Source organism: Alnus glutinosa, chromosome 6, assembly GCF_958979055.1.
Source record: "Alnus glutinosa chromosome 6, dhAlnGlut1.1, whole genome shotgun sequence".
In the NCBI taxonomy this organism is placed as follows: domain Eukaryota; kingdom Viridiplantae; phylum Streptophyta; class Magnoliopsida; order Fagales; family Betulaceae; genus Alnus; species Alnus glutinosa.
The window spans coordinates 7254595-7277191 of record NC_084891.1 but is presented as its reverse complement, the minus strand read 5'-3'; the positions used below and the strand labels follow the sequence as shown (position 1 = coordinate 7277191).

Here is a 22597-nt window from a genome sequence, read left to right as displayed (position 1 = left end):
CTAAATCGTTAGCAGCTTCCTACGCCACCCTTACGTCTTAACCCATTAAAACCTTTTATAAATGCTTCAACCGCCCACGTTGTTCGGTTTTCTCCACTTTGATTTATTATAATCACTCTCGCATGCCCTTATTTTTAATCCAAGTGATAATGAAAATCCTCTTCCATTAGCATTTTAAAATGAATTCAGCAGCCGCATGTTATTCCAATCTCCCACTTAGTTTTCCACTTTGGTTTTTATATACTCTCTTCAGCATGATTACAAACAATTATAGTCTGCTTCCTTATTAAAGGCGCACTTCTTCCTCTTAATGATCCGAACTCTGAATGGTTAATGACACGTAATTATCCAGATATAATTACTTACGCTTTTTTGTAAAAAGCGGGTCGTTACAATATGTCTGCAAATTGCACAAGGCAATTTATGGCCTTAAACAAGCCCCTAGAGCTTGGTTTCAATGCCTATCCTCCTCCCTACTGGAACTTGGATTTATTGCATCTTTGGTGGATACTTCTCTCTTTGTCTACCACCATGGGACAGTTCGGATCTTCCTACTTGTCTATGTCGACGACATTATCATCACTGGTTCTGATCTATCTATTATTAATTCCATGATCTCAAGGCTGCAGTATCAGTTCCCTCTAAAGGATCTCGGGTCTCTCAGCTTCTTCTTAGGTATTCAAGCTCACAGGACCTCTGCAGGGCTGCATCTAAGCCAAACCAAATACATCACTGATCTTCTACATCGTGTGAATATGTTAGGTGCCAAACCCGCTTCTTCTCCATGCTCTTCTGGCTCTAAACTCTCCAAACTTGCTGGTGACCCCCTCCCTGATCAGCACGAGTACAGGAGTGTCGTTGGTGCTCTCCTATATTGTACCTTAACTCGGCCGGAACTCTCCTTTGTAGTGAATCAACTTTGTCAATACATGCATTCTCCCACAACAACACATTGGACTGCAGCCAAGCGAGTTCTTCGCTACCTTAAAGGCTCCCTCTCCCATGGACTATCCTACGTTCGTTCTTCAGTAGGCCCCTTACACCTCCAAGCATTCTGTGAATCTGATTGGGCAGGAAGCCCGGATGACCGCCGTTCCACATCCGGCTTTGGAGTTTATCTTGGCAATTGTCTTGTTTCCTGGAGTGCCAAAAAGCAGGCTGTGGTCTCTCGCTCATCAACTGAATCTGAATATCGTGCCATGGCCATCACCACAGCAGAACTCTACTGGTTGCGTATGCTCTTCAAAGAGTTGGGAGTTGCCCTCCCACATGCACCCGTACTTTGGTGTGACAATGTAAGTGCTCTTGCTCTTGCCTCCAACCCTGTGTACCATGCCCGCACTAAGCATATTGAAGTGGATTACCACTTTGTGCGGGAAAAGGTGGTTAATGGTGATATCCAAATCAAATTCCTCTCCACTGATGATCAAATAGCAGACATTTTCACCAAGGGCCTCTCTACTGCCCACTTCAACCTCCTTAAGTCCAAGCTAATGGTTGAGCCCTCCCCCATTAGCTTGCGGGGGGATGTTAGTGTACATTCTCCTCCTGGACAACTCAGCATCACTGAGTCACAAGCCAAGCCAGGAAATGATGCCACAACATCTCAACATGGCAGTGAAGGAAAGTCCAAGCTAGGAGACACAGCCACGTGTGTGCAAGCCAACATGGTAAGAAGACAGCATCTCATCAATCACGCACTCCAGCATTTGCAGCATCCCAACAATCATGCAATCACAGATTATGATGTATCAATCTGTGATTGCCCAGCTGTTTCACAAACCAAAAAGGAAACACAAGCTCATGCAGATTGCAGTCCACAATCACAGCTCAAAGATTGCGCAGCTGCTGCTCCCATGCAGAAAAGGAAAATCAAGGACTGTCATAAATCCTCTATATGTAACTAAGGAAAGGTCCAGCTGCATCAAGCCGTGTCCATCACGAATTTGCTCCTCAAGGAAATATACACTCGCCTTGTATGGAAGACAATGCTGTCAATCCAATATTTCCCTGTAATCAAGTTATTTACTTTCCTTGCTTATTAGTCTAGACATTTGTATATAAGGACCCATGTACAAAGTTAAAATCATCAAGCAATATACAGCCTTCTACACTTGTTTTGCAATACTTTCAATAACTGCTATTCTGCTATAACAACAACAACAACAACCAAAAAAACAAACCCGCTATTTAATAGTCCTATACAACTGCCATACATGACACGCAAAAATCAAACATTGGACCATGTATTGCAGTTGTACACTGAGTACTAAATGACATTACTCAACTAATATAAACCTAAATGGTAACACCTGCAGATAGCATATTATAGTCATAATATCTTGTTTTCGCTGTCAACAAACCTAGACCTTACCTGAGAGAGGCCGTGCTTACCTATGGCTTACGAGGTGGCAGTGGTGAACTTCCGCGGCTGCTGTTGCTACTGCTTCCTCTCAAAGGCCTACACATTAGCAACTTCTCATCAAAACAAAAACCTAACTTAATTAGCTTTGTAAGAAAGAATAGGGTCAAAGTGTCCCTATTCTGGAAGAGGCCATATCAAGACCATCATCACTTGAAAGCCATCAAAATCAGTGAATACAAGAAACTAGCGAGATAGTAATTTGTAACAAACCTTGCAGGGAGTGCAGATGGACCATTGCTTGGAGATGTGAGCCTCCATCTCAGAGGTGTATCACCATGTCCATAACAAGATTCCACTTGACGACACACGGGAGAATCTGCTTGACGACGCGCGGGAGGATCTGGCAATCGTCTAGGAGATCCACCCCTTTGAGCAACAAGGGATCTCCTTCTTGGTGAGGCAGGATGCTTCCAATGGGGAGAATCTAATTCATCAAAAGTAACAAACTAAATAAACAATACGTACAATGAAGCACTCCATCAAACTAGTGTTGAGGGGGGGGGGAGGGCATACCTTCCCTCTGCTGCTTGAGTCCATCCTTCCCACCATCAACAACGATATTATCATTGGTAATGGCTTTTAGGAGTGGTGTCACTTTCTGTAGTGGAGACAATGTGAAATCTACATCAATAGTATTTCCTTCAAATTTGGCCTGCATTAACCCAAATTAATAGCATCAATTTCATGACAACATGTTTCCATACATCTACTAATTCTACTCCAACATTGCACTAAAACCTACACCATCCATATATAATTTTGCAATATCAGCTACCACTCTTTCCTCAAACTCCACATATCCAATTCCTTTTGGAGGATTGACCTGCAAATATAGAACAAGCTTCAAATGACTTCCGCAGGGGGGAAAAAAAAAATGACCTTCAAACAGGAAACAAGCTTAAAACCGTGGTGACATCCACAACAAACATTTCTACCTTCACATTAACAAGTTTGCCAAATGAACCTGAGAACAAAAACCAACGGGTAAGAACATAAAAAATTACCAATTGAAATATCAACATATTAAACATTAGCTACTAAACGAGCGTAAGACAAGAATGTGAGACATCATTAAAAATTTAAAAATAAGTGATAAATTTACCAAATTCTTCTTTTACACGGCTTTCATTCACATTCTTGCTGAGGTTCTCAATGCGAAGAACGCGCGACATTTCAATAGAAGAGGCTTCCCTAAAATCCATGTGGTTTTTTATAAGTAATCGAAATATCATTAAAAGCGAAAAGCGCATGTTAAACACATGCAAGAAACACACAGGTTCTTCAATCTAGTGATCTAGGAACGAATACTCGATCCAAGAACACTTTGCCCACGACCGCATATCCAATAATGCCAAGCAGCCTGCTCGGGCTTGTGGCTCAGACTGAGTTGACAGGGACAACTCCTCTGTATTTCTGCTCATCAATGGTAGATATGCTCTCGCCTTTGACAGATCTAAGCTATACATTTGGAGTTTCAATCTTCATTTTCATTCGTAAGGGATAATCTAATCACATGGAAAACAAAGAAGCAGATTGTGCTAGTTCGATCTAGTGAAAAGCAGAGAATAGAGCAATGACTCATACTGCAAGTGAAGTCACATGGTTACAACACTTCTTCAGGAAATTGGCCTTCAAGCTCCTACTCCTATTTCACTATTTTGTGATAATCAAGTTGCTCAACATATTGCCACTAATCCTGTGTTTCATGAAAGGACCAAGCATATTGAGATTGGATGTCATTTAATTCGAGAAAGAATAATGCGGGGAGACATTTATGGGCTATTCATGAAGTTCGGAAACCAACTTACTAATGTATTAACAAAGTCTTTCTGTCCTACTAAGTTGAGAGTTCATTTGTTCCAAGTTAGGCTTATGAGATATATGTGCTCCAGCTTGAGGTAGACCATAAGAAAGAAAAGGGACAGATGTCCCTATTCTAGATGTCACCATTAGTTGTCCCTATTCTATAATAATGTAATTGATCCTATATGTAGTAATGAATTATAAGGGTCATCTGTAATTTTTCAGTGAACCTCTCTTTTGTAAATGCCTATATTCTAACAAACTTCATAAATTATTTAATGTGATTAGACATGTTATAGAGAACAAAGCTTCATTTGAAAGTATGAAGTATGCCACTCAGATAGAATAAGGGCAATGTCAAGATAAGAAAAGAGTGTTGAAACAAGGCCAACTACCACCTCCAAAGTAATTCTAAAATTTCCTAACTAGGGCATAACACTAATAGGTAATTTGATAGTTTATGAATTGACTAGACATATATGCCATGCCACTTCTTAGCTCATTTAGTAATTTTTTTTTCTTTAAGTTGGTTATTGGTGAGTCATTTATTCCATTCTCCATGAAATTTGGTGTTACTAACTTCCCACTATTCCGGTAACGCGCCGCCGTCTGCTTTTTTTTTTTTTTAAACAAAAAAAAAATCCCTGTATTTCTGGAATTTCCTTTATATTGTGGGTTTGTTTTGGGCTCAGGTTTTGGTTGCCTCTCTTGGGTTTCGGGTTTGTTGGTGTGTTTTTTGGGAGGGTTGTTCGGGGTTTCTGGTGGATTTTGGGGAGTTTGTTGAGTTGAGGTGCCTCAGGGTAGGTTTGGGAGTTTGTTGGGGGTTTCTATTGTCTTTGGGGGGTGTCCACTGTATTTTGGGTGTTTAATAGGGGTTTCACTGTATTTTGGGTTTCTTGTGGGTTTGTGGGTTTTATTGGGTCTTTTGTAGACTAGCTAGGTTGTTCCTATGTATACTACATATGTACTTAGGAGCGCTTTATGCTTTTATTAATAACATTTTCTTCCTTATAAAAAAAAAAAAAAAAAAAAAAAAAAAGTATGAGCTATGAATACATTAAAATTAACAACTATACCCTCAAGTTCAAATGAACCAAATTCTTAACATGCAATTGTCGTATGGGCATAATTATTAATGGAAAAGGAAAAGAAAAGAAAAGAAAAGAAAAAAAAAAAAAAAGAACACAACTTTAAATTGGGGGTCACAACTGACCTACTATAGAAATATAAATTTAGCTCACATAAATCACATTTTTTTCCCCGATGGTTCAACAATATCCAACCATATTCTAGTTAGGATATTTGTTATTTGTATTGCGACTTTCAACCACATTGGTATAAAGAAATTTATCTCCAATCAGAACGCTTTCCACTCCCTTAGAAGCCCTCTAATAAAGCTGTGGTAGATAATGAAGAGGTGGTGTTGCGTGGAGGCAAAGTCGTTTGTGTTTACGGTGGTAGAAGGAGCCTCGGTGGTGAGATTGGAAGAAATGAAGAGAAATTTTTCAGGGCTGGTAATTCTTGGTGCTCAAAGTGTTGGGTGGCTAGTTTCGACGATGGAGAGTTTGCTGTGGTTTCCGGGGGAAAAGGACTTTGTTAGGTCTTTCAGGGAGGGGTCTAAGGTTCTTATTGTTAGACGAGGTGGTAATGCAGCTGGTAGATTCCTCGAAGTGGCAGTTTACTCTGTGGGTGGCCAGAGTGGGATTATTTTCTTTCCTGAAGGTTATGAGGGGCGGGGCTAGAGTAAAGTTGTTCTTGAGCTGGGTAAGGTCAAAGATTATCTCAAAATCCCGGATGCGCATGGCATGTTTCGTTTAGCTTCAATTCCAGAGAGGCTGCGGAGAGCAGGTGATGATGATAATGAAGGTTCTATCCCTTTTGTTCCTATTGTTTCTCCCGGTAAAAACGGAGTGTCTTCCTTAGCGGAAGTCCTGCGTAGGGGTGCCAAATGCCTGGAGGTGGAGAAGAAGCTGTCTCATCCAGTGGTTCCGATAGGGGAGAAGCACCGTGATCTCTCGGTGAAGGAGAAGAAACTATACCGAATAGAGAAGCCATTGGTCAAGGACCTTTGTGACCGTTGTGGCATAGAGAACGTGAAGGAAGGGATGGGTGTCAGTCAGCTGCCTGAGAATTCTGCCGCTCGAGGCAAGGATGGGGTCTTCTTTGGTGATTATTCTGCAGATTTTCAGCTGACAGGTGTGGAGCACACGTTTCCCTCTCTTTTGATGTGGAAAGGCCAGTTGGAGAAGTTGAAGGCTGACGTGGACCTAGCTCTTAGCAGGGTTTGTAAGGGGCTTATTTCGTTTAGGCCTGGCTCAAAGTCCAAGCGAGTTGGACGGAAGAACAAAAACAAGAAAAAGAAGAGTAGACTGCATTGGGTTCCGAAAGCCCCGAAACCCATCTCTTATGACCTATTAGCTGATTCGGTAGTGTTCCCTTAGGTGGGTTCGTCGCCGGCGTTGGGCTACGGCGGGTCAGAGAAACTTCTGGCAGTCTCTAAGCTTTCCGGTGGGTCGTGTCCTATGTCTCTAACGTCCGGTCTCTCTGTTCCGGAGCATCAGTCTTCCAGACCCGTGCGAGGTCCTCGACCTGATTACGTCGCAATGGCTATGGAGGATGGAGTGGGTTCGTCTAAGTTGATAGGTACTTTTCCGGTGATTCCAGAGATATCCGGTGGGTCGGCTTCTTCCACTGTTATCCCTGAATTGGCTAGCTTGGCCTCTCAACCAGAACCAAATTCTGGGATTGGGTCTTCCGTTCTTGGTCTGGAGACCAATCTTGCTTTGGTCGACTCTCCGATGAATTCAGAAGGTGCGCTGGTTGTCGGGGCTGGTTCGGACCCTTCAAACACTTTGGTTGCTTCGGATTTTTCTCCCTCTATTTCTTCATTGGTTTCTGGCCCTTTCTCCCATAAGCTATCTTCTACTTTGAGGTTTAGGAATGGGCTGGATTTTGTTTTGATCTCTAATGGGGAGGGAGTTTCTTCTGTGGGCATTCCTAGAAAGCAGGAGGGCTCAAAGGAGTTGTCCTCTTTCGTTGCTCAATCTGTTTTCAGGTCTGATATTGTGGAGGGTGGCGTAGGTGATGAGGTGGAGCGTTTGGGCCCGATATTGGTTTTGCCTTTGGCAGTGGAGATGGACAAGGATTCCAGTTCGAATGTGTCTCCTAGATGGGTGAAGGGTTACTACAAACTAGTAGGAGTGTCATGTGACCAATTTGAAGATAAATTGTTGGCTTTGTTTGAACTAATTGAAGTCAGGTGGGTCCAATCCTTGGCTAATTCTTTGGCTTTGGTTCCCATTGTGTCAGGAGTGAAAGGCCAGAGGGAGATTTTGTTTGGATTTAGAATAGAATATTTATTCTATTCGGGTTTTTTCTAAAACCCGCCCACCCGTCCAAAAACCTGAATTTGACCCGAATTCTATTTCAATTCAAGGCTGACATTCTGATTAATGACCGGGACCCACGCGTAGGACAAGTTGTCTCCAAAAAAAACGCGTGGGTCCCACATTTAAATAATAAAATAATAAAAATTAAAATCAACAAAAATAAATTAAAATAAATTTTTTTTAAAAAAAAGAAAAAAAAAATAGGGGTGGCTGCCAACCGGCCGCCCCCGACCCTTTGGGGTGGCCGCGCGGCCTCCCCGACCATTGGGGGTGGCCGCGCAACCTCCCCCGACCACTGGGGGGTGGCCGCACGCCAACCCCAGTCGCGGCCACCCCCATTGCCTGGGCATCCATTTTATTTTATTTTTTATTTTAATTTTTTTTTAAAAAGAAATTATTTATTTATTTTTTAATTAAACAATCAATATATAATAAATTATTATTATTTAAATCATTATTTCACACAACTTTTCACAATACAAATCATTATACACAACTTTTTAAACTTCCAATCATTTCTTACCATTAAAAAATAATATTTTTCAATCTCAAAATTCAACACCTAAACAGATTTTTTTACCTCGAAATTTATAAATAGAATTAGAATTCAATTCTAATTCCAAAAATTCAATACCCAAACACACCATAAGCAGTTGGATTGTTCCATTAACTATGACAAGAAGGGGGAGCAATCTTATAGAAGGTGAGGAAAGGGTAGGGGCTTGTCTTGTGTTAATGAAGCTTAAAATACTATCATGGAATATTAGGGGGATTAATGAGCCAGACAAGAGATTGTGTATTAAATGGCTCATTAGAAATTGGAATGTTGATTTGGTGTGTTTAATGGAGACAAAAATGGAAGTCATTACTAGAGAGGTGGTTCGAAGTTTATGGAGTTGCCAACATGTTGATTGGTGTTTTATGAGGGCTAGTGGGGCGTCAGGTGGGATTCTGATTATGTGGGATAGGAGGGTTGTGCAGAAGGTGGATGAATGCGTGGGATGGTATACTTTAGCTGTTTCGTTGCGTAACGCTGATGATAATTTTATGTGGGCGTTTGGGGTGTGTATGGGCCTAATGATGATGGGGAGAGGAGGGTGTTGTGGAATGAGATGGCTGGATTGATGAGTTAGTGGGATAGGTCGTGGTGCTTTGGGGGAGATTTCAATGTGGTGCGGTTACCAAGTGAGCGATCCGGAGCTGGTGGTTTTTCTACTGCTATAGAAGATTTCTCAGAGTTCATTCATGGGAAGAGTTTGGTGGATATTCCTCTCCAAAGAGGGCAATTCACTTGGTCCAATAATCATGTATGGTCTAAAATTGATAGGTTTCTTTTATCTCCAGAATGGGAAGAGTATTACCCTGATGTGTCACAAAGTCGTTTGCCTAGACTTTTATCGGACCATGTTCCTTTGATGTTAGATTGTGGATCGCAAAGAGAAGGGAAAAGATACTTGATGTTATGATTTTCAAGGTCTGCCGAGTTATGTGCTGGCTAACAAGTTGAAAGCTTTAAAGGTGGACTTGAAGAAATGGAATGCGGAGGTATTTAGTGATGTGGGGAAGAAGAAGGAATTATTGGAAGGTATTAAAGAGCTAGAGTGTTTTGAAGAAACTCGGGGGCTAGTGGAGGAGGAGCGGGTACAGAAGTCAGACATGATCAGGGAGCTGGAAAAAACACTCCTGTGTGAGGAGGTTAATTGGAGGCAAAAATCTCGGGCTCTGTGGCTGAAGGAAGGGGATAATAACACTAAATTCTTTCACAAGGTGGCTAATTCGCAGTGGAGGTACAATCATGTGGGAGTTTTGAGGATAAATGGGGCTTTGTCTTCTGATCCGGTGGAAATTAAAGATCATATTGTGAATTATTATGACTCATTGTACACCGAGCAGAGTTCGTGGCGGCCTAGGGTGGATGAAATTTCTTTCTCCTCCATTGATGCAAATGAGTGTCTCTAATTAGAACGAGGCTTTGAGGAGCAGGAGGTGTGGGAGGTGGTGCGGGAGATGAACGGGAATAAGGCTCCGGATCCAGATGGTTTTTCTATGGCGTTCTTTCAGAAATGTTGGGGGGTTCTCAAAAAAGATATTATGGCGGTATTTTCGGAATTGCATAATAGTTGCAAGTTTGAGAGGAACTTGAATGCAACTTTTGTTTCCCTAATTCTTAAGAAGGTAGATGCGATGGAGGTTAAGGACTTTTGGCCTATTAGTTTGGTGGGAGGGATCTATAAAATTATTTCTAAGGTCCTCTCTAACAGGCTCAAATCAGTGTAGGGGAAAATTATTTCGAGCTCTCAAAATGCTTTTATTGGTGGAAGGCAAATTTTGGATTCAGTTCTTATAGCCAATGAATGTCTGGATAGCCAAATGCGGCCAGAGGAGGCCAGGTTGTTGTGCAAACTAGATTTGGAAAAAGCATATGATCACGTGAATTAGGATTTCCTTCTTTACATGCTTCAGAGGTGTAGGTTTGGGGAGAGGTGGAGGGAATGGATTAAATTTTGTGTTTCTATAGTAAAATTTTCCATTTTGGTTAATGGCACCCCTTCTGGTTTGTTTCAAAGCTCGCGGGGGATTAGGAAAGGTGATCCTCTTTCTCCTTTACTGTTTGTGGTAGTTATGGAAGCGCTTAGCAGGATGTTGAATGCATCAATGCACCAAGGCTTGCTGTCAGGTTTCTCGGTGGGCATCAGGAGTAATGAAGCTTTAGTGGTAAATCACTTACTGTTTGCGGATGATACCTTAATTTTTTGTAAAGCGCAGGCTGAGCACGTTCGAAACTTGAGGTGTACCTTCCTATGTTACGAAGCGATGTCAGAGTTAAGGATCAATTTAGGCAAATCTGAATTGGTCCCTATTGGCGAGGTGGAAGATGTGGAGTCTTTGGCACATATTCTGGATTGTAGAATTGGGTCTCTACCGATGACTTATTTGGGTATGATTCTCTGTATGATATGACTTCAATTATACAAGATTTCCAAATGCCCTTGATGTATCAAATGTGGTATAACAAAAACGTGATATCAAGAGCATGAAGAGAAATGCCAAATGTACATATACATAGAATTTTGTTATAAGTGATGCATTGTTTTCTTGGTGAGTCTAGACCAAAGGAATCTATAGAAAACGATATATCCATGAAATTCCACATATACAGAAGCATTCTAGAATAAAGCAAGTTGGTAGTCAACAAGAAATGGTAGAATGGACACTGCAATTAAGCAGTTAAGCATACTCAACATAAACCCAAATAATAGAGCGGTTTTCTCCTCTTGTTTTGCCTTTTTTTTTGGGTTGGGGGGGGGAGAGGAGGGGCGTCCTTATTTTTTTTATAAGTGATCGAAATATCATTAAAAAAAATAAGGTGTCTCCAGCTACATATGGAGCATACAAGAGAAACCACCTAGCTAGTAGGAACAAAAATAACAAGGAAATCATGATAACTAATCACCAAAGAAAAATGAAAACAATTGTCCAAAAATACAAAGTATTGAAAAATAAAAACTTAATTTCCTTCACAGTCCTCAAAACTTATGTCATTCATTTCCCTCCATAGACACCTCAAAAGGCACGAATGCACCACCTTCCACATAGCGCACTCCAAGTGCTGCCGGCAATCCACTAACAAGCATACAAGTTGACTAGTCGACTAGACACAACCCATGATGGCCCAAATCGACTGAAGAAAACATTCTAAATTACACAAACAACTTCATAATGGAGAAAACGACAGTCCACGAACTCTCTATTCCTTTCATACATGCAATACTTATCAACCACAATGATGTGCAGCTTCCTGAGAGTATCCATGGTAAGGATCTTTCCCGTGGCCATCAACAAAGCAAAAAACACCACTATCAATAAAACCTTAGTCTGCCAAACACTTTTATAAGGGAAGGGAAAGCTGTCATTATAACCTATGACATTGTAACATGATTTAACACAAAACAACCCACTTTTGGAGGGGACCCACCACAGCTTGTCCTCACCTACCCATCTGACTCTCACTAAATACAACACCCTGATGAATGAGGCAAACATGTTCACCACCTAATCATGAGCCGCTCTAACAAAGCTTACATTCCACTGAGTGGAGCTTCTCAAAAGTTCCACATGAGCCACAATAGAAACATCCTTTGCACAAGCAATACCAAATAAATCAGGAACAACTTCCTCAAGGGCCATATCCCCACACTAGAGAAAATGCCAAAATCTAACATTGGATTCATCTTCCACCTCAAATCTGGTATAACTTGAATACATCCCATGACCCCTCAGAATATTCTTCCATGACTGTAGCGCCCCAGATTTTTAGGACATAAATTATAATGGTTTAAATTAATTTTAAAACATTTTTAATAAGGCAAAAGAATAACTATGTTAATAAATATGTATTTTGTTTGCAATTTGATAAAAACTCAAAACAGACCTTGAACTTTGGAATAACGGAAACAGGGTCAAACGAACTCCTTTTTGGTCGATTCAAAAACTGAGACGCTCATCTTGAAGTCCTCTAGCTACCCTCCAAATTTCATAATTTTTGGACTCCATTTGATACCCGAAAACATCCGTGAAAAATATGACCCCTGTTCTGGACGGAAATTCACATTATTCTTTAATGGGCTATCTTTGGACTTAACCCAACCCATTCCAATTGCTATCTACAAACCCAACCCACATTTCACATGTTAAATTCACATTATTCATTATTGGGCCATCTTTGAACTTAACCCAACCCATTTCCAATTGCTATCTACAAACCCAACCCACCTTTGAGAAATAGTAATTTCTTTGAGTGAGAAACTAGGCATAGTAGATTGGTCTAGCAATGAGAATGGTTAAATAATAATAATAATAATAATAATAATAATAATAATAATAATAATGTTATAATAATATATTAAGGTTTGAGTGCATTGTGATAGGTAAATTTGAATGCATTGTGGTAGGTAAGGTTGAGTGCATTATGGTAGGTAAGTTTGAGTGCATTTTTGAGTGCATTGTGGTAGGTAAGTTTGAGTGCATTTTTGAGTGCATTTTGAGTGCATTTTTGAGTGCATTTTTGAGTGCATTGTGGTAGGTAAGTTTGAGTGCATTTTTGAGTGCATTGTGGTAGGTAAGGTTAATTCCCATCCATTGGATCAAAATGTGTCTACTTGATCCTAACCATTCATTCTCTTATAAATAGAACCCAAAATGGAACACAATACCCATCAAGCTTCACTTACACACACACACCTAAAGCCAAGAGAGAAAATTTTGAGATTTGTGTAGTTTTGTGTGGTTTAAGGCTTGAAGTGTGAGCTAGGAAGTATTTTGGTAAAAGCTCGATCCCGATGCTAATGGGAAATCCAAGTAAGGGATTCTCTACCCCTTCTAAAATTATTATATTATTTTAAGTATTCCTTTATTTTCAAAACTTCGATTTGATTCGGTATTTTTCAAATTATTTTTATGAAGAATTGTTTTAAATTGATTTTTATGATATTTTGAGAAAACGTATTTCAAATTCAAAAATTATTTTGATTATATAAAAGATTTGTTGGTTTTAAAAATATTCTTTTGAAATCGTGATTTTAAGTAAAAAACCCTCCAGACACGTTGCCCGGATATACTAGTAAAGGATGAGAAAGTTTTGTGAGAAAACTATATGAGATATATATATATATATAAATTTTTGAAAAGGGCACGTGTGTGGAGGAGACTATTATTTGGGCCCTAGACCCGTCGAGACCCTTCAAGATTTAGCTTCGGTACCGTAGCTCGAGATGGAAGCGCACCCGCTGATTCACTTAGTGACAGCGGTATCTGTCTCTATGTCAGTCTAAGTGCACTTCAATTAATCAGCTGATGGGGGTGGGGCCTGTGGCCACAGGTAAACCGCGTTACTCACCCAAGGTCACCGCATCGACCGTACAACCCTACGTACACAGGGCGTAATAGTGTACTGGGCATACTATGACTAATGATTATTTCAAATATAAATATATATATATATATATATATATATTATATTTGGTATTTATAAAAATGAGTTTTTGACAAATGTTTTTGGAAAGGAATTTTTGACAAATGTTTTGAGGTTTTAAAGAAAATGAATTTAACTCAACTATTTTATGGTTGAGGATTTCCTTACTGAGCACGTTTTTTTGTGCTCACCCCTTATTTTGTTTTTTGTTTTTAGGTTATGAACAGAGAGACGTAGGTGGCCGGGATGGGATCTAGGAATGCATTAGGACATTTCATTTATGTTACCCTAAAATTTTCAGTTATTGTATCTTTTATAATTAAATTTTCTAAATGACCGTTTCCGCATTTATTAAAAACTCTGAGATTTTAAAATCATCACCATTATTATTTATTTAAATCAGCATACTAGTTAAGATATTTGGCAGACCTTACGAATCTTTGCAGTTTTAAAAGAGAAAGTGACGAACCTAACCCTTTGCGGTTTGGGGGCGGTACAGTTTTGGTATCAGAGCAAAGGTTATAAGGTTCTGTAGACTTTAGGAGCTAGATCATTAAGATAGACTTAGTGGGGTAATGGGAAATCACATTCCGGCCTAGTAGAGTCCGTCCTTTCTTGTCTTGTATTCAGTGCTAGGGAATCATTCCCTATATTTTTTTTAAACACCTCGCTAAAGATTGCAGGGGAACAACGGAATACTACGCCTGCACGTGTATATACCCTAACTCCAGGTGATGTAGCAGCGTCAAACGAAGTAGTGACGAGTACACTTTTGATTTCATTCCACCAGGTTACTGTACTCTTTGACTCTGGTACAACGCATTCATTTATGTCATACTCTTTTTCACGAGATTATAACTTGATGTCTGAGTAGTTAGCTGTAGACCGAGCAGTAGCTACCCCTGTAGGGAATTGCATAGTTTGACTTTGTGAACCCTAGGATTGATCTTATTAAGGTTGAAGTCTCTAAGTTGGAATCAATACTAAGGAGTAAGTTATGATCAGTATCAAAGTATGATAGGTTTTCAAGACATGTTTAACTAAGTGTTAAGTTGTACAATCTTTCTCGAGGAATAGCAAATTGCATCGGTTATAAACCAACTTGTTTTGGATGATTAGTTATTGATGATCACAATATTTTGAGGTATAGTCATGATTTATGAAATGCTTTTAAGGATATAGATTATAGAAATTCGGATGCTTAACATCTTGGCAGATTTATGGATATTAAGTCAATAAATATATTAAGCATCACATAGATATTTTAAGTGCATAGAGAAAAATATTGAAGTTTAGAGATTTCCTGATTTACTGTAGGATGTAAACAAAGATATCTATGATCTTGAATCTGGTATCCTTTTGAAGATGGACACTTAATCTATAGATACTGATTCATGTGTTTTAAGGACATATAAGAGAATAAGTTGGTCGAGTAAATTGATGATATTTGGGGCAATTATATTCTTGTGATCGGATAACTTTAGTGAAGTTAGAATATATTATTGAAGTTTTCTAGAGGATAAGATAATCCACATGATAAGATGAATCTTTCGGAAGATCTTAAGTTTGAGAAATGCTCTAATTATCATATTTGAGGATTGAATTGAATTTGATTGAGGTTAAGGTCGAATCCATTGATCTATGAGGATAATGATAAATTGAAGTCTATGGACTAATTTGAAGATATAGGTAAGAGATCAATTGAATTGACTAGAGGAGATAGCTAACTAATTGAACATTGGAGAATTCTATAGACTAAGAGTTTATTTGAGGAATTTATTTTGTCTCCCACTAAGCTGCATTTGAGGATGATTGAGGTAAACCATATCTTGATTTATAGTTTGATGCTTAGTGAGATTTCCCTGATGTGATCTATGTGTTTGAGGTCTAAGGAATGAACGACTATCGTCTACTTGAAGATAAGAATAGGTTATAATATACCACTTATATTGATGCCTAGTTGAATTTTAGAAAAGTGAGTAATGCTATGTGAAGGACAAAAGGAAGTTGTTCCTAAATCAGGTTACAGGAATATGATAATTGATTATTAGATGTTGATAACACATTGATTTTTGGAGATGACTGATTTAATGAATTAGATATTAAGTGAACGTCTGATTCCTAGCTGAACGCATTTGAGGTTTACCCGATTAACCCTAGAATGTAAAGGAAAGATATGTTATGACTAATGGGTATCTATTATTCCAAATCTGGTATCTTTGAAGATAGGAGTGTAAATTATTGATTTATATATGAGGAAATTAGTTGATCAAATGATTTGATGATTTTTGGAGAGATTATTTTCCCTATGCATCTGACGAACTTTGGGAAAGTTTATATATATTTGAGGTCTTTCTAGAGCTTAAGTTAAATAAAATTTTGATGATGTGATTGATTCTCTTAGATATCCTTGCTTGGCAGATAAGTTTATAATTAGCAAATCTGAGTATTGATTGACTGCATAATTAAATTGGAGTAATACTAAGGTTTTAATCTATTGCAATTTGAGGATGATAGTAATTATGCAGAAATAGAAAGAAGAACATAGTACCCTAAGGATTATACCCGAGTTTAAGATCTTAGTTCAAAGGATTACAGACATATTAGATGATAAGGACAGTACGTAGAGAATAATTATTGTCTTACAAGATAGATTTAAAGAAACCATAGATTTGCAAATCGGACCTTTCTGCATCATCCCCAGAGAATTTTGGTATGCACCAACCTACATGTATTTTATAGTACTGCAGTTAATTATTTATTTTCGTTAGTAAAGAATTTCTAGATCAAATAGAATACCTGGCTAAGCCTCAGAGCGGAAAACCCTAAGGTTTTGGACCGCAACCAAGAGATCCTTGTGTTGTTCTTGGAGACGATTAGTGTTCTGCTCCAAATCAGCATACCTCTTTCCTAAGTCTTTCGCATAGGAATTTACCACCTTCTTCAGTTTTCCGTTTTCTTGTTGAAGAACCCGATTCCTTCGCCTATAGTCCATATACCTTCGCTGCAAAGTCAAAATTTGAGTTTTCAGCGCTCGAATTTCATTCCCTCGAACTTGCAGACGTCGAGCCATATTTGAAACCGAAGAAGCACCCTGAATACTGAATGCCAAAGAGTCACTGATGGCTTGAGCATCAGTCCTATCCGTCAACAATTATTCATCTCGGGGAGTTATGATGCCTTGAGCCACGGATGCAGCTGCTGCATCACTCAGCATCACAGAGTCATTAGTCAAAAGAGGACCTCTCTGAGATAGGAACAACGGACGCCAAATTTCTGGTACTTCAAGCGCAGTATTTAGATCAAAATTATTTTGAGAGGATGAAGAAGCCATTTTTGGAAAAACTAAGGAAATGATGATACTCCTCAAAGGATCTGAAGGAGAAAGGATAGAAATGAAGCGGTTATTGGAAAAGATCTGAAGGGAAAGAGAACTTAATCAGTGAACGAAACGCAGTCTAATCAACGTCATTCTGAGCACAGCTGCCACTACCACTAGTAGACAGCTCTCGAATCACGAGCTCTCTTTCTTTTTCAATTTTCACCCTTTTCACCTTCTCGAATTCCGAATTCACCCAAGACTTTTCCGGATTTCGCGCCGCACTTTTCGTACCTAGCAGACGTGGAAGAGCATTCCGAGAAAAGGATGAAGATTTTACGATCCACTGTCGATACCACTTGCATCGACCCTTCTCAAATCTCTTCTATAAATTCGCTCATCTTCTTCCTTGCAAAGCACACCTTTGAGCTCTCAACCCTTCATACTTTGAGAGCCAAAATTTTTCTTCTGGTCTAAGCTTGTCATCGTTTCCTGAGAAGGAAGATGTAGTTTCATAATCAAATTTCCAAGCCTAAAGTTAGAAAAATGCAGCATCACAATCAGATTCACAAACCACGAAGCAAGATTATTCTTGATCATGCAAGACCTTCTCTTCCGCCTTGTCAACCTGGACTCTCCTCGCATCTATTTCTCATCCAGTGTTGATAATCTGCGACAGAAGAGAGAGAGCCCCACAATATGAGTACTGCACTCATATCCTTTCCCTGACTGCTTGCCCTACCGTCTTGGATTCCATGTTTCCATTTAGCAAGCTTTCCACCACGATTATCAGAAAACATCATCTGCACAAAAGAAAACGTTATACAAGAAGTTTTTCCTGTAATGAGGATTTCTTAAATGATGTTTAGATTTCAATCATGATGATGCTTGGAAGAATAAATATGATATGTTTTGGCTGATTCGAGTACTTTTGAGTATATTGAAATTTTGATGAACTGTCGGGATTCTAAAGAAAGATTTCCAATCTGATTTATATGGGATGAGTTTGAGGTTTAAAAGATTAATATCAATTCTATGATAGTAGCCAGTGATTACGGATTTTGAGGATAGGTTAATATTTTAAGGCAATTCTGAATTTTGGAACTAGAAATATATGATTTTGTTATTGGAAGAATTTTGGTGTTATAGGAATATGATTTGCATAATTATTGTTGGAAGACAACATGTTATGATTAAATCCCATTTTGAGGTTTATTTAGACCAGAATAATTTTTATGGGATAATACTGTTTCTGACCAGAATCGTGATGATTGTAATGTCAAATGTGGAGACTAGGTTTCGATGCATTTCTGATATTGAGGCTTAGTTGATTTTTGGAAAGTGAGAAATACTACATGGCAGTAAATGGAATCAATTATATATCAAGGAAACTGATTATGTTAATTGAGGTTTAAGCCTTAGATTTTGAAATTTGCTGATTTACAGATGTGATGTTATACTTGATGATCTTAGAATTGCTGCATCTCTATTAAATATTAAGTATACCTTTGATGATTAATTGATCTATACTTCGAGGTTAAATCTTGCAATGGAATGCAAGGATATTGCCTGATTTATAATTTGAGGTTTACCTATGATTGGAGACAAGATTTGGAAAATGATAGTGTCTTACACACTTTTTGTTGATAAAGGAAATAAAGATTATATTGTAGGACCTGATCTTAAGCCTTTATACCTTTGTCATGATATTAAGGATAGTTATGATTGACTTGATTTACGTGTCTAGGATATGATCTATGTTTTTGAGGTTTGAAGAATTAAGACTGTCTTACTTGAGGATAGGAACAGTTGGATTTAGTAATAACGTTTAAGGATTTTCTAATGGAAATAGAAACGATGGGGATAGTGATGGTTACATTGGAAGTCATAGTTATGACAAGATAGTATAAAATATGCATTAGTTTCTTTGTTTGGAGAAAACTTTATAGCTTTCGAATTTCGGGGACGAAATTCTGTTAAGGGGGGAAGAATGTAGCGCCCCAGATTTTTAGGACATAAATTATAATGGTTTAAATTAATTTTAAAACATTTTTAATAAGGCAAAAGAATAACTATGTTAATAAATATGTATTTTGTTTGCAATTTGATAAAAACTCAAAACAAACCTTGAACTTTGGAATAACGGAAACAGGGTCAAACGAACTCCGTTTTGGTCGATTCAAAAACTGAGACGCTCATCTTGAAGTCCTCTAGCTACCCTCCAAATTTCATAATTTTTGGACTCCATTTGATACCCAAAAACATCCGTGGAAAATATGACCCCTGTTCTGGACGGAAATTCACATTATTCTTTAATGGGCTATCTTTGGACTTAACCCAACCCATTCCAATTGCTATCTACAAACCCAACCCACATTTCACATGTTAAATTCACATTATTCATTATTGGGCCATCTTTGAACTTAACCCAACCCATTTCCAATTGCTATCTACAAACCCAACCCACCTTTGAGAAATAGTAATTTCTTTGAGTGAGAAACTAGGCATAGTAGATTGGTCTAGCAATGAGAATGGTTAAATAATAATAATAATAATAATAATAATAATGTTATAATAATATATTAAGGTTTGAGTGCATTGTGATAGGTAAATTTGAATGCATTGTGGTAGGTAAGGTTGAGTGCATTTTTGAGTGCATTGTGGTAGGTAAGGTTAATTCCCATCCATTGGATCAAAATGTGTCTACTTGATCCTAACCATTCATTCTCTTATAAATAGAACCCAAAATGGAACACAATACCCATCAAGCTTCACTTACACACACACACCTAAAGCCAAGAGAGAAAATTTTGAGATTTGTGTAGTTTTGTGTGGTTTAAGGCTTGAAGTGTGAGCTAGGAAGTATTTTGGTAAAAGCTCGATCCCGATGCTAATGGGAAATCCAAGTAAGGGATTCTCTACCCCTTCTAAAATTATTATATTATTTTAAGTATTCCTTTATTTTCAAAACTTCGATTTGATTCGGTATTTTTCAAATTATTTTTATGAAGAATTGTTTTAAATTGATTTTTATGATATTTTGAGAAAACGTATTTCAAATTCAAAAATTATTTTGATTATATAAAAGATTTGTTGGTTTTAAAAATATTCTTTTGAAATCGTGATTTTAAGTAAAAAACCCTCCAGACACGTTGCCCGGATATACTAGTAAAGGATGAGAAAGTTTTGTGAGAAAACTATATGAGATATATATATATAAATTTTTGAAAAGGGCACGTGTGTGGAGGAGACTATTATTTGGGCCCTAGACCCGTCGAGACCCTTCAAGATTTAGCTTCGGTACCGTAGCTCGAGATGGAAGCGCACCCGCTGATTCACTTAGTGACAGCGGTATCTGTCTCTATGTCAGTCTAAGTGCACTTCAATTAATTAGCTGATGGGGGTGAAGCCTGTGGCCACAGGTAAACCGCGTTACTCACCCAAGGTCAACGCATCGACCGCGCAACCCTACGTACACAGGGCGTAATAGTGTATTGGGCATACTATGACTAATGATTATTTCAAATATAAATATATATATATATATATATATATATATATATATATATTATATTTGGTATTTATAAAAATGAGTTTTTGACAAATGTTTTTGGAAAGGAATTTTTGACAAATGTTTTGAGGTTTTAAAGAAAATGAATTTAACTCAACTATTTTATGGTTGAGGATTTCCTTACTGAGCACGTTTTTTTGTGCTCACCCCTTATTTTGTTTTTTGTTTTCAGGTTATGAACAGAGAGACGTAGGTGGCCGGGATGGGATCTAGGAATGCATTAGGACATTTCATTTATGTTACCCTAAAATTTTCAGTTATTGTATCTTTTATAATTAAATTTTCTAAATGACCGTTTCCGCATTTATTAAAAACTCTGAGATTTTAAAATCATCACCATTATTATTTATTTAAATCAGCATACTAGTTAAGATATTTGGCAGACCTTACGAATCTTTGCAGTTTTAAAAGAGAAAGTGACGAACCTAACCCTTTGCGGTTTGGGGGCGTTACAATGACCCCACCCCATATGCCCCTTTAAGAGAGCACGATTGAACCTTAGCAAGTTCCTAAGCCCCAACCCTCTCTCAAAGATCAGCGAACAAACCTTGGACCAATTAGCCAGGGGATATTTGAACTCTTCGCCTAGCTCACCCTATAAGAAATCAAGTTGAAGCTTCTCAATACAGTTTGCAACACCCGCAAGGAGAGGAAAGAGGGATAAGAAATATGTAGGTAAGTTGGATAGGGTACTCTTGATAAGGCTAACTCTACCATCCTAAGAGAAATACATCATTTTTCGACTAGTCAACTGACGTTCTATCTTTTTTATAACATTGTTCCCAATATGTTTGGGCTTATAGGAGACCACCAACAAAAGACCAAAATACTTCAAAGACAAAGACGCAATTCCACAATCGAGAATCCCAGCCAATCCATCCATATTATCAACATTTCCGACAAGAACCAATTCCGACTAGGCTAAATTAGTCTTCAAACTAGAAATAGCTTCAAACATAAAAATAAGCACCATAGATTACATAGATAATTTGGGTCAATCCCACAAAATATCAAAGTATCATAGCAAACAAAGGTGAGAGATATCAACATGTCCCTATAGAGAAGTCAAACAACAAACCACCACCACTCACTATAGCATAAATCATCCTACCCAACGCCTCCATCACAATGGCAAACAGCAAAGGAGATAGAGGGTCCAAGCCACCAGAGCTGCTAAAAAAACCTATCATTCACCAAAACTGAGAAGCGCACCGAGTAAATACTCTAAGCTATCCAAGAGCACCATTCTCCCCCCCCCCCCCCCCCCCCCCCCCCAAAAAAAAAAAAAAAAAAAAAAAAAAAAAAAAAAAAAACTTCTCAGCACATAAAGCAAAAATTCTCAATTGACATGATCATATACTTTTTCAAAGTCTATCTAGCAAATAACACCCAATTCTCTTGATCTCATCCACTATCAAGGCATTAATTGAAAATAAGTATAGGATCTAAGATCTGCTTACCTCGGATGAACGCATTATGTGACTTCAAAATAATCTTCCCCAACACCAGCTTAAGCTTGTATGCTAGAATCTTATCAATAGTTTTGTAAATGATACCCACTAGATTGATCGGAGAAAAATTCTTGGGGCCGATAGCCCTTGAAATCCTCGGAATGAGTGTGATGAACGTAGCATTTAAGCTTCTCTCAAACTTACCACTACACCTCCCCTTCCTCAAATTCTATCTTCAACCAACTATCCTTAACATCATCAATAGAATCAAAAGAAAGACCATCCACAAGCCTCCAACTGAACAGCTCAATGTACATCTTTTTATAAAGCTGGCTACTCTTCAATCGGTTCGTAGAAATTGTACCATCAATCAACAAAGAGTCAGTGGAGTTCCTAATTTTGTTGGAGTTAGACATTAAGGGAAAAAAACTTATTGTGCTTGTCACCCCCCTTAGCCACAAGACCCTAGATTTTTGCCTCCAACTCACTTCTTCCATGAGAGTGGGTCTTTCTGACTTGCTACCAACTTCTGCCTTCTTCACACTCTCAACACCTAAGGCCCTCTCTTCTTCAATGATATAAAAAAACGTGTAGCTCTTCCAAAAGGACCTTCTTCCTCTCTACGTTGCCAAACGCCTCCTCATTCTATCTCTTTAAATCAACTTTCA

The 22597-nt window shown here is 38.4% G+C and overlaps 1 protein-coding gene and 1 long non-coding RNA gene across 2 annotated transcripts in view; one reads left to right on the top strand and one right to left on the bottom strand.

Annotated features, from left to right (window-relative positions):
- Positions 1 to 2139: 2139 nt before the first annotated feature.
- LOC133870184 (serine/arginine-rich splicing factor SR45-like) overlaps positions 2140 to 22597 on the bottom strand; it is a 30245-nt gene continuing 9787 nt past the window's right edge. The window contains exons 4-9 of the mRNA XM_062307248.1: positions 3528 to 3616; positions 3361 to 3389; positions 3168 to 3248; positions 2939 to 3077; positions 2636 to 2849; positions 2140 to 2461 (exon numbers count right to left, since the gene is read on the bottom strand). Of these exons, the coding sequence (XP_062163232.1) occupies positions 2395 to 2461; positions 2636 to 2849; positions 2939 to 3077; positions 3168 to 3248; positions 3361 to 3389; positions 3528 to 3616 (619 nt within the window). The 3' untranslated portion in view covers positions 2140 to 2394. The remainder of the gene's footprint in view (positions 2462 to 2635; positions 2850 to 2938; positions 3078 to 3167; positions 3249 to 3360; positions 3390 to 3527; positions 3617 to 22597) is intronic.
- Positions 19686 to 20811, top strand: LOC133870345 (uncharacterized). Its single transcript, XR_009900701.1, has 2 exons — positions 19686 to 19813; positions 20651 to 20811. It is a non-coding gene; the product is annotated as an uncharacterized LOC133870345 (long non-coding RNA).